The sequence below is a fragment of the Priapulus caudatus genome, unplaced genomic scaffold (genome assembly GCF_000485595.1).
Source record: "Priapulus caudatus unplaced genomic scaffold, Priapulus_caudatus-5.0.1 Scaffold14, whole genome shotgun sequence".
Lineage (NCBI taxonomy): Eukaryota > Metazoa > Priapulida > Priapulimorpha > Priapulimorphida > Priapulidae > Priapulus > Priapulus caudatus.
In genome coordinates, this window is record NW_014577075.1 from 978,937 (window position 1) to 992,069 (window position 13,133).

General features: G+C 38.8%; 1 protein-coding gene across 2 annotated transcripts in view; it reads right to left on the minus strand.

Annotated features, from left to right (window-relative positions):
* LOC106809241 (nodal modulator 3-like) overlaps positions 1–13,133 on the minus strand; it is a 30,165-nt gene that overhangs the window by 5,330 nt on the left and 11,702 nt on the right. The window contains exons 2-18 of one of the 2 annotated variants that reach the window (XM_014812256.1): positions 12,626–12,761; positions 12,126–12,226; positions 11,336–11,442; positions 11,002–11,074; positions 10,780–10,854; positions 9,625–9,699; positions 8,056–8,283; positions 7,235–7,291; positions 6,913–7,026; positions 6,600–6,685; positions 6,114–6,288; positions 5,787–5,928; positions 5,463–5,594; positions 5,110–5,246; positions 4,636–4,714; positions 4,129–4,372; positions 2,005–2,244 (exon numbers count right to left, since the gene is read on the minus strand). In XM_014812256.1, coding sequence (XP_014667742.1) covers positions 2,005–2,244; positions 4,129–4,372; positions 4,636–4,714; positions 5,110–5,246; positions 5,463–5,594; positions 5,787–5,928; positions 6,114–6,288; positions 6,600–6,685; positions 6,913–7,026; positions 7,235–7,291; positions 8,056–8,283; positions 9,625–9,699; positions 10,780–10,854; positions 11,002–11,074; positions 11,336–11,442; positions 12,126–12,226; positions 12,626–12,761 — 2,201 coding nt within the window. Of the gene's footprint in view, positions 1–2,004; positions 2,245–4,128; positions 4,373–4,635; positions 4,715–5,109; positions 5,247–5,462; positions 5,595–5,786; positions 5,929–6,113; positions 6,289–6,599; positions 6,686–6,912; positions 7,027–7,234; positions 7,292–8,055; positions 8,287–9,624; positions 9,700–10,779; positions 10,855–11,001; positions 11,075–11,335; positions 11,443–12,125; positions 12,227–12,625; positions 12,762–13,133 lie in introns of both variants that reach the window. The other variant, XM_014812249.1, reaches the window with a different exon arrangement.

Sequence of the window (13,133 nt, forward strand, 5' to 3'; positions counted from 1 at the left end):
TAGATTTGTGCCCAACTGTTGACGGACGCACGCACGCACGGACGCATGGACGGACGCACGCTCATGCGATTCTACAAGCTGCATCTGACTATGTCAGATGAGCTAAAAACTATTAAGACAGCTATGTAAGGATTTGATACTAAAGAATGGTTATTAATTAAAGGGTTGTTTTTAATCCTTTAATGGTTATTAATTAAATCCTTTATTCTAGGTTCTAGGGTTATTTTCAGTTAATTTTGGTTAAAATTACGCTACATAAAAAGTTTCATGGTTCAATCACCATTATGGCCCTGTCACACCTTGACGATTTAGCCAGCGTATGCCGACGTATCAAAATTTCTCTAAAACGCTGGCGTACGTCGAATAAGTTATGGGTAAGTTTTGTATAAGTTAAGAGCACGCTGAAGCACACTGAAGCACGCTGGTATACGTCGTAGTACGGCGAAGTCGTCAAAAAAATTTGTGCATACAATTTTCGACGTATGCCAGCATATGGCTCATACGTCCCGCATACGCGGGCCATAAGTTGTAGGTAAGTTATGCGATCGTTGACACACGTTCACACACGTTACTTGTAATTTACTCATAAGTCGAAATACGTCGAGATAATGTCTAGCGTACCCAAAACTTATTTCTAACCTATGAGTAACGTGCTTTGAACCTGTGAGTAACTTATATCGAACTTATCTCCAACGCATATTGACGTATGTAGACGCATTTGACGTGTTCCGGACGACCACAGAACTTACTGAACGTGTTTCTAACTTACAGCTACCGTATAATGGCATATTGGCAGCGTTTAGGGGAATTGGTATGTATAAAAATGGGGTTCACAGGAGGAACCCGTCAGTACTCCTCAAGACTCCATGGTGAGCAGATGTCCATGTCATCCGAGAGATGGAGGATCCGGCAAGGCTGAGACGAGAATACCTACTAGCTGTTCTCCAACATCAGCATGACCTCATCGATTTGACACTGTACCAGTTGCGTGCCAATAGAGCCAGGAGAAGAAGAGGAGAAGAAGAGGTCGAACACGTGATCGTCGGCGATACGCTGCCGCGCGCTATGACTAATCGTTATGATTTATCGCTAGGACTAAGTTAGACTATCGTTGGGCATAAGTTGTGAACGCCGGCAACACGCTAAGCATTCGTTGGTATAAGTTATCTATAAGTTATCGAAACGTTCTATATACGTTAAGTATACGTCCAACTCGTTATGAATACGCTATGTATACGTCCAACTCGTTATGAATACGCTATGTATACGCCCAAAATTGGAAAAAACATCGATAGTTCAGCGTATGCCAGCGTGTGACAGGGCCATTCGAAAAAACTTTTTTTTAATGTTTTAAAACTAACGACTACAGTTTGATTACAACGACGGTGGCGCCACTCAAAGCACATGATCTGAAAAGTTGTGCAAAACGTCTTTTCAGCCAAGGGCTACAGACCGAGGGTGTTTCTTATTTATTAATTTAAAAGCAAAAGGATTGTAATATCTTATAAACGACATATAGTTTCAGTTATATTATGGATAAATTTGTCCTAAAATAAACATCGTTCGGTTAAATAGCATTTAGGTATAAATATAATTGCACCTTTGTGATTAGTCCTCAGTCTGTAACGTGCAAAATATATTGGGAAATGCGCAACTTTTCCAGGGTGGCGGCACGGTAGCGGGTGTCAATGCGCCGTTCAAATTTCGTAGCGTTGATGAATAATTAATTATAACAATTAAATTAGGTATCTGGTAACAAGTACGTGTGGGTATAGACGATTTGTTATACAGTAAGTACAGTTGTTCCCTTTAATAAATAAAAGATACTTCAGAAACAAGAACATGCTGTTATGCTATATTACTTTGTATATATAAATTGTGACCTAATACTATCTAATATCATGTTACCAATATCACTACATAAAATATAATACACATAAATGTTGTGATACTATCACGGCATAAGCACTGGCAAATATTTTGGTTTCTCTGAACACATCTTACCTGTATTTTCCTTTGGTATCTGTATCGATGGTAACTTTAAGGTTCGGGTCTTCATTTGACGTCACCGTCACCGCAACCCCAGCAAGTGCTGGGGTCACGAAGCCATCCAGAAATATGCCTAGTTCTGCTCTAAACTTAACACTATTTTGCAAGCATTCTGAATGAATGACTGCATGTTGGCTGGGAGGGTAGAAGAGCAGTTGGCCATGCGTGGGTGTGAATGTGACTTCCTCACCATTTCTGCGCAAAGAAACAATGATGACTATGATTGCAGCACACGATAAAAAGATGCAACCAAAAAGATTACCATGCATTCTAAGCTCATCATTCATAGAATAATTCTTAAACCCATAAAAAAACATTCCCACCTCATTCCTGATTAACGAAATTTGCCCCACCCCATTTTACACAAACTTTCTTAGGCTATGGCCCCGAAGGCCAGAGTTCATTTTCCTTCAGTGTCAGTAACATTTTTGTTTTCTGCACCTCGTATAAATGACATACAGTACATTTTTTGTAACACACTGAAATTTCTTCAAATTATTTTAATGGCTTCAATGTAATAATAATTGCAACAATTAAATAAAAAAAGAAATTGAATACTTATTACTGATACAGAAATTTCAAAAACCGATGCATTATAATTAAGCAAATTAATTGTTGAACTGTAAAACACTGCTGTGATTTTTTATTGTTGTTGTTATTGTTTTGTGCTAATGATGTTCTATCGATAGCACTTGTTGCTACTCACACTATTCTTAATGCAAGACTGCATAAATCCTTAAAAAGTATCAATGAAAACTACTCTAAAAACACATGTAAAATAATGTAAATTGGGAGTTACCTATAATTTCACAACCTTATAACACACACACGGTGAAATAAATAGGTTCAGGAGTAGATAATAGGGAGGAGTGTGACATCAATAAACAAGGGAAATTCGTCATTTACTAGCCTTATAATACCTACGATTTACTACACGTAACTCATCCAACTTGAGCTCAAATCGGACACAGTACATTCGCCAATCATCGTGCGAAATCGTTTCCTCGTAGACACCCGCAATCCGGAGATATAGCCTAAAACGTACGACACGATTCTCCAATCTCTGGCCATCAATCCAACGCCATTGGGCGCCTATAATTCAGACAAAAGGCAGCAACACTGCCGCGCAGTCGCTGTGTTTGCTCTCTCGGATAGCTGAATGTGGCGTTGTGGCTCGCAGGGAGATTGGAGATCGACGCAACACTCGACGAGCTAATCATGCGGTTGGCGTGCGTGCGTGAAGGCATGCCAGCTATGTACAAAGGTGGCCTGTGTAGCTGTATACCGGGTCAAAGGTTATCTCGCCGAGTGTTCATGCCTAATCTCCCAGCGAGCCACATGCCTCGCTCAGTTAGCAATAGCGCGTTAGGTAGCTGCCTTTTGTTTGAATTATAGGCGCGCAATGGCGTTGGATTGATGGCCAGAGAATGGAGAATCGTGTCGTACGTTTTAGGCTGTATCTCCGGATTGCGGGTGTCTACGAGGAAACGATTTCGCACGATGATTGGCGAATGTACTGTGTCCGATTTGAGCTCAAGTTGGATGAGTTACGTGTAGTAAATCGTAGGTATTATAAGGCTAGTAAATGACGAATTTCCCTTGTTTATTGATGTCACACTCCTCCCTATTATCTACTCCTGATAGGTTGCATGCACGATGGCAGCAACGTAGCTGCTAAAAACGTCGGCCCAAGGATAGAGAACATGGGTCCCAATAAAACCAATGTGCCTAACCCTAACCCTAATTCTAACCCTGGCCCTAACGGCCCAAGGATAGAGAACATGGGTCCCAATAAAACCAATGTGCCTAACCCTAACCCTAACCCTAACCTAAACCCTAATCCTAACCCTAACCCTAACCATAACCATAACCATAACCAATTATATTGATATAATATCATATTTATATTGATGTAAATGACATTAGTTTTATTGGGACCCATGTTCTCTATCCTTGAACCAAAACGGCCACTCATATACGCAAATAGTAGGTTCTATGTAGGTACCTAAACACATTTATGTATAGATTATGGGATACTGACCCTGATAGTAGCACTGCATTGCACATGCTCAATCCTACCTGCCCATGTAGGAGAAGTGGAACTCTCCTGAACCTTTCCTCGGCGCTTTAAGATGAGGCGCTGAGGAGCTAAGTGTTGTCCGAACGTTCACTTGTATCGATGTCGTGTTGTAATCAGTATTGATGAATCCCGACACCAGGTGGCGCACAGCATTCAGCACAATGATGCTGGGTGCTGTTGTGTCAAACTTGTAGGAAGCCTGCTCAAACTCGTGACAGGAACTAGGCAGCAGAGTGTAGATGCCTAAATAAGAAAGCCTAGTTAAAACACCTACACTGTCATGTCACTGTCACTGTCATTGTCAAAGCTTCTAAAACCACTCTTAGACGAATTATTGTTTAATAAACATGCCAACTACACAACAAATTTTGTGCACATGGTATATTCATAGACATGCACTATATATATCATACATATGTCAGTAAGATAACAATCGAGTAAGGTAAAGGAATGAACAGCAGGCAAGGCATTATAGAGTAATTCAACCCCTATGCTTGCTAGCTTACCTGGCTGTGGTAAACAGAATTTGTTGATACCCTTAACCACATTGATCGTTTCACCAGATTTCCCTGCTTGGCTATAGCCCTGTCAAGAAAACATGCAAATGCCAATTCAAAAATTGGTGTAACAAATTATAATGAAGTTTTGGATTATTTGCATTGGGCTTTCCAAAGATCATGTAAGCATCATCTAGGCAGCTTGATATTTGAGCACATATTCCAGAAAATTTCATAGTAAGAGATTATTGCAAGAGGCAGAACTATTCAAATTGTGTTATGATGGCTATCTACACAGTAACTATATATCGTCCATGATATATAATCACTAAAAATGTTTACCATGATTATACAGATCCATGCTTTTAATAGTAACATCATTTGAAAGAATGAGAGAGGAGGAGAAGAAGTTGAGAGAAAAAGAGAAGTGGTGAGGGTCAGGGGTGAGGGAAGCAAGAGGAAGATGGTGAAAGAGTAACTTACCAGTTGCAGAGGATGAGATGATGTACAAGATATGATATAGCCGGTATGCTGAAACTTGACGTCAATGACGTCTTTGTCGAGCACTTCCACATCAATACGTTTTTTCTTCCAGCACCAGTTGTCATGTAGCAACACCACTACACACAAGGCAATGAGTCATAGTTTGAATACCTGCTGGTTGCGCGTGGTTGGTGAGATCCCACTCCCAATAACTAAACAGTGACATATTCATTTGAGCACTTACTAATCCATATAGGTGCATGCATTGATAAGATGCAATACAGAAGACAAATGTCAACACACTTCACATTTACGATTGATGATAATAGTACCAAATGAGATGTCCTCCTTACCTGTGTACTTTCCTGGCAAGACATCATCAAACTTAAAATCTGTTCTGCTGCCACCAACATCAAGTGCAGCAATGGGTTCCTCATCTACCTTACCCTGTTGCACTATTGACACTTGCATTGGCTGGCACTTTTCTGTAGAAGGAAGCAACTGTTACTATGGTTAACACCTTCATTTTGGTATACTCACCAAATCTATTTATGGTTAAAATATCACACGTCATGTATTGAGCACGCAAGACAGGGATGAAGCAAGTGAATGGCAGCATTGCATGCCATCTCCTTAGTTAACATCATCAGCTAGCATTCACTCTACACGGAACCTACCCATGCAGTGCAGGCTTCCAGACACAGTAGCCTTGAACTGATGGAAGTCAATATCAAGTATGGGAGCATCGATCACGCTCAGTGAATGTTCCGTTGGGGTCAGTGAAAGCCCTGCCTTTAACTCATCGCTTGTGATCGCAACCTGTAACCATAGTAACCACACCAGCTAATTCAGTTGTACTCTTCTACAGAATCTTGAGTTTGTTATCAATTATAGTTTCAGTATCAAGTAGTGATTTCCTATAGAAGCCACAGACACAAAATTTAAAATGATTGCTAATCGAGAAACTTCAGTTCAGACAATCTATCAAAAGTTTCAGACAATACCTTCAACGTGTATTTTCCTGGTGGTAACTGTGTGCAGAATTTTCCACCTGCATCCGTTGTTATCGATACCATGTCGCTTTTAATATCTACATGGGTAAGGATGAGTTTTCTCCTTGGAACAGCAGGCAAACCCTCTGGCAATGCTGTTATTGCCACAGTGCCACATACACTGAAGCTAGAGGAAAATGAGAAAATTACACTCAGCACTGCTTAAACCATCTAACACGTTATTTGATGAAGTAATGATAACAAAATTTAAGGTGTAAATATCTTCAAAGGAATCCATGCATCTATAATTAATCCAGTTAAGAGACCACATTACAATAATTTACACACTCATACATTGGTTAGCAGCTAGCTTGGGATAGCATAAAATGCTTGACATACCCCAATAGAATAAGCAGGCTCATAGAGGTGGCAAATAATGTAGTTACTACAGAACCGATTCACTATGTATATGTAGTCCAATATTGTTCTAAAGCTTACTTTGCAGCAACGACGTCAGGTAGCCTTGGAGTGTTTGGCGTGATTCTAACTGTGACTGGCTTAAACAATATATGCTGCTTTGTAACCTGCAGAAAAACAGGGTCAATAAGATGACACAATTCTGATTATAACATCATCGTCCGATCAAACTAATAGCAAATAAAATGCCAACCAGAGAAGTCGATTAATATCTGCCGTAAAACTACTATATGAAAGCTTGTGAGTGTGGCTTTCCACTCCCAAATAGGAATTTCAATAGTAATAAACCTAATGAGTATTGAGAATAAAGTGATTAATGAATTATTTATTGTACCGCAAATGTGTAGGTTCCAGTTCTCATGCTGTCAAGATGATAGATGCCATCTTTGTTCGTCAAAGCTTGCTGCTTGCCATTGATGGAAATTGCTGCACCTTCTACACCAGGACCCTATATATGAGACAGTGTAAACAATTGGTAACAAGCGCATGTAACATGTTCATCTTCTAACATCATCGTTACAACTAGCAAATCACGATAAATTTTCAATTTCAGTACTCTTGTCTCCGCTTTACATTTTCACTCTGTACATCTCTGTTACAACTTTGATGTGATACTGTGTGTTGATTGCTATATTTTATTAACAATGAAAACTTACCGATTTTGATGCTACAACCTTCCCACTAACAGAGAACCCTTGAACTTGAAAGATATCCTGCAAATGTCAATTCAGAGGCAAGATTCAAATTAATTTCTAATAATAATGTAAGATTACAGGTAGCAATGGTACCCTAATTTTATAACCATAATTTATTCCAAATACGCAAGTATTTTTTGATCTGGCCATTTGATGAGTCCATTATTTAACGGTCATTTTCATAGATGGAGTTGTGTATAACAGTTCAATTGTTTCTAGTTCAAAGGTTTTACGTAATAAATGTGCAGTTTTTATACATTTTAGGCACACAATAGCTTGCAATCATGCAGAACATTACTTTTATTTAACAGTTTGCTCTATAGCATTTTCACTTTAGAAACTACCAACAATATCATAATTTTGTACAATATTAGTTATTTTATTTGCTCATTAAAAAGTTATCTAATAGTATGAACTGAACTTGATAAACTTTCATGGAACAGTCAGTGCATGTGGCACAATGGTGCTCCTGACACACGTGATGGTGTGAGACATGACACCAGCCAGTCCTGTACGCAAAATTTTTTTCCCCACTTGAGTTCCGGACCACAGCCAATCAGCGCACTCCATTCACTCGACTTCCTCGAAGCAACAATGTAAAATGAATACCCTCTATCCCTAACCCTAACACGTACACGAACCCTAACACTAACTATAATCCAACCATATATATAAGAACCATTTATTACAAAACACTATCTATGGTGGGTCCGGAACTCAAGTGGGAAAAAAAATTTCACGTCCTGTACAGGGATAGGTATATCTGACACATGGATACTTACGCTCAGTACGAGACTGCTATGCTCGACCGTGAAAGCAAGCTTCGCTGGAACGACGTCAAACACAATGTGCTCGCCCCTGTAGTATGGCAGCAGCGTGTAGGAGCCAGGTTGAAGCGTTGGGAACACAAACCTGCCGTCGTCGCCCGAGGTGACAAAGCACAGGTAATGGCTGGCAACACCTGACATGTCATACTCATGCACTGGCGATTTGTCACATCCCTGTACCTCCTGCTGTCAGACAATCAACATGAGACTATAGTAAGGCTTAGCGAGGTCATGTGCCATGATAAAAGCTCTACGATTTCCCATAGACACGTCAATCTATTACACGCAAGATGCCTTTTACTATAGCTGAACTGGAAGGAGCACGCTTCCTGAGTTATAAATATATATCATCAATTCATGAATCTTCTGAATGTATTATTCATCTAAGTTGCACTACTTGTATACAACAGAGTATGTTTAGCATAATCCCCAGGTTTTTACATATCTTAACAGTCTCTGATTTTTATCCAATTACCCTGAATTCTAGGTGGGAATTGCCTCTGTGTCTATGTAAATGATAGCAATGAATACACAGCAGATATACAGGAATTGGTAACAATATTGAAGCCGCAATATGCGCATCCAAACGCTAATTTCTCCAGTACTAGACGAGCAAATACTTCGTGTCATGCATAATCATACTACCTTATGACAAAATAAACTCTGGTTCCTCCCATTTCACTGCGCGTTGTCTTATAAAAGGTATTTGAAAATACCTCCAATGTTGTTGAAATTCTCCGATGTTGTTGACACGTTCGTGTTGCTCTGCCACGCAACCGTACAGCAAATGCAACCCGTAGCAACATGTGACGTCACCTAACCAATTCGGAGCTAAATTGTTTGGCAAACAATTCGGCGTTGGCGCCAGATTGCCAGATTTCGCACCTCTTTCTTGTGGGTTTTAAGCAAACGCGCAGTGAAATGGAAGGAACTAGAGTTTATTTTGTCATAAGGTAGTGTGATAATGCATGACACGAAGTATTTGCTAGTCTAGTACTAGAGAAATTAGCGTTTAGATGCGCATATTGCGGCCATAAGGCAGTGGTAAACTGCAGCACTTTCTACATTGCATAGGAAATCAAAAGAATGATGTCTGGTAACATCAGTGTGAAGAATTCATAGCAGGCTGATTTCAAAAGTTTAGTATAAGAAAAAACATAGTCCACGACCTCCACATAACAGCTCTGCAAATAGCCTACTACAGGCATTTTTTTATCAAGCACCAAAATTCGATACCACAACCATAATGATATATAGACTATACGTAGTACATCATACATCTAAAACTGATCAGATACTCGAAATGCATATGAATTAGGAGTAAACGATCTACGAGGTCACAGATCTTGATCTATTAAGTTTAGTAGCTCATTCACCCCTGATATGGATAAATATATGAATAGATGGAAGCTATAGAAGAAATTGCTAGCTTATTTAATTGACAATATCCTAAACATGAATGAATTTTTCTAGGCATGCACATTTTATACACACGAATTCAGAAATATTTATCTTTCACCCTACCTTACTCGATATGACATCAGAGAACAAAAGAAATGTGACAGATCTGATAGGTTCACCATCACTCGTCACTTGCCCCTGTATTCAAACAAGCAATTTCAATATGATAATGGAAACAATATGATTGCATTCCAAGCATTGTGCACCCACACTGTTGTTTATCATTCCATACAGAATAGTGATGTCTATATATATAAAGTTGTTCAGCCGAATTAGTCCGTACTCGCATAACTAGAGAACTCCGCAGCCTAGAGGAAAATCTATATATATAAAGTTGTTCAGCCGAATTAGTCCGTACTCGCATAACTAGAGAACTCCGCAGCCTAGAAGAAAACTAAAGATATTTTCAGAATCAGCACATCTGGGAGGTGGTTCTGGCTGAAACAAAATTTTAAAAGTTAAAAAGTTAAAAATTGATAAAAATTCCATCTGAAATCCATGAAATCCATGAAATCCATTCTGTATACCCTTTGCGGCACAGTGGCCTAACCGCTAGAACATCCGTCTCCTACACTGGGATTCCGAATTCGAGTCCCGGCTGGGAAACTTATTTTCCCTTTACCTACCTCTTTAGTATGTATTATATTATATTTTTTATTTTTATTTTTAATTTTTAATGTCTTTTATCTTTTGATTTCTTATTATTTTGTTAGTGTTTGGGATGGGATGGGATGGGATGGCATGCGATGGCATGGGATGGGATGGCATGGGATGGGATGGCATGACATGGCATGGGATGGCATGGGATATGGGATGGGATGGGATGGGATGTGGTGCGATGGGATGGGATGGGATGGAATGGGATGGATGAATAGATGCATGCATAGATAGATAGTTAGATTTTTTGGGCATTTTCCTTTCAACCAAGCGGTCACCAACCGAGTAACGCCACTGATTTCCCCGGGCAACGCCGGGTATCCCGCTAGTTTCATCATAATCTGGCTCATAAATAATATAAAAAATTGATCAGTAATAAAAATATATACAAATTTTAATGATTTTAGCACTGACTATATTTAGAAGTGATGTATTAAAAAAAAAGTAAAATGATAATATTATATATGATGATATATGAATAAGATAAACATACAGTTAGGGCCTCTCTAATAATAACCCATATTCCCAATCAAGCAGCTAAACCATTATAAAATTTCATACCATAATATCATAACCTGACACCATAAGTCCAGAAATGTTTCCATTGTCTTTCGATATTGTTACAGAAACTGCATCCTGCAAATAACAAGTTGCAAGTTACATAATGATACATACAATCGCAATTTATAATGCTTTCATTTCTAGATACCAAATGTTTGAACCTGTGCCTGTACAGTACAACAACATTCAACCAGATATTCCTTCTCCACTCCCTTTCTTTACCTTCTCAAATTTCCACTTAGGATGTGTAGCAGTTACTGTATAAGTACCAGGTAGAACTTTTGAAAATTCAAAGCTGAAAAAATGACAAAGAGTTATTAATTGTTAAGATATTTTATGTCCTTGTACTTTTATATAGATTGGTGGAGATTACAAAACTTGTAATACATGATTCAGCACACTTTATACAAGTGGCAATAGTGTATATTCACTGGATTCAAATATTATATCTGTTGTATCTGCTAAAATATGGTGACACCTTGAAATCTCATTCAAAAACTTAATGAGTTCCTGTTTCATTGTCCTGATTTCATTCAAATGGCTAATAAATATTTACCTGCCACCTTTATTAGATGTAATCACTTGCAACACACTAGTTGAGCCCTTGCTTCGTAAAGACACAGTTACACCGGCTGGGCCTACACTCTGCCCTTTACTGGTCACCTGCAGCAGAAATAACAGTATTATGTTTTTAAGTTTGGGGGCTTGGAAGGAAATTTATCTTAATTACATGCTAGTCATATAGACTGCTACATATTATTACCTGGTTGTTTGCGAGAATAGTTTTGTTAGTTATATGTTGTAGTGTAAACTTACTTGTACTAAGTCACACTGAGTATGTTTTCAAAGTGCACAGATGGTTTCTGTTACTTCTATCACGATAGTGTTGGCGTTATCATTTAGTAAATGGGGCTTTATGAATCAGGACTTCATATCTAGGAACCACTTGTTAATCAGTGCATACTGCATAGCAGTAAAATGAACACGACAATGAATATGACAATAGTTTTCGTAGTGATTTAGCATATAAATATGGAATTTTTTGTAGCGCATGTAGAGTTTTTGGTAGATACTTGGGAAACATACATAGAATAGGACATTATTGGGGTTCGCCATGAAGGTCTTGTGTAGGCCTCATCAGCCTAGGATGCGTGGTTGGAGTTTGAGTCAGGATTGGCTAGTAAAGACCTCACTGGCATAGGATGAGATGTTTTTAACCTATTACGAAGTTGATTTCTGATTATCGGAGCAGGTGCATGACTACGGTTGTGTGCTTGCACGTATTGTTTAGATTTTACATCAATGTTAATATCTTGATATGCATTTTTACTCAAATTCATTCATACCTGCCCTAATATGGAGAAACCTTTAAACTGGAAGTTGATGTCTTCCCCACGACTGCACTTATCTGTCGTCCCATCTACAACCAGGTCTACACCATCAGGCTCTAAAACAGAAAGAAGCATAAACCCAATACAGTTTAGGAGCAGTAGCACGTTTAATAATCTATAAGGGTGACAAGTGTCTAAACGATAAGGAAACTAAAAAAAGAAACATTCCCAAAAAGCTCCTCACCACAAAACATGAATTTTCATTAGCATCTTATGATCTTTCATAATCATTCTGGTTGGTTAATTCAGAGATTTCTTATTTCCTAGATTGGAAATATAGATCCACTAAACATTGTTTCAATTATTCTTACCATTTTTAGGAATGCATGAAGTAGCACATGTATTATTATATAGAACTAGACCATATATATGTGATTTACTAGTAGTAATTTCTGTACATAAATTTATGACATCATACGTATAATTATGTCCACTAGCATAGTATACATGATTACCAAAATTCCAGCCTGCAGGTGGTTCAATCCTCAGACTATATTCACCCTTGTCATATAAAGGAACCATGTAATATCCATTGTTCGGTGCACAGTCAGTCTGGTATTTCAACGTGCCTTGTCGTGTATACAACTTTATCTATAAAAATTAAAGCCTCTTCTCCGTTTATATTTTAATAAAAAAATCGACGACACACTTGTTATGTGATGTATGGATGCTTGCATGGAGCTTTAGTATAGCTCATAGGGTCTATGTCCCCCAGGGTACTGCCAAAACGTACCCTGGGTACGGTCCGGTATACCAGAACTTACCCTGGTAACTATCTGATATGGTTAGGGTTAGGGTTAGGATTAGGGTTAAGGAGTAGGCGTAGGCGACTCCCTAGACTCGTTAGTGGAGTAGGCGAGGTACGGTCCGGCATATTAGATAGTACCAGGGTACATTCCGGTATACCGGACCGTAACCAGGGTACGTTCCGGCAGTACCCTGGGGGACATAGACCCTCTCAGC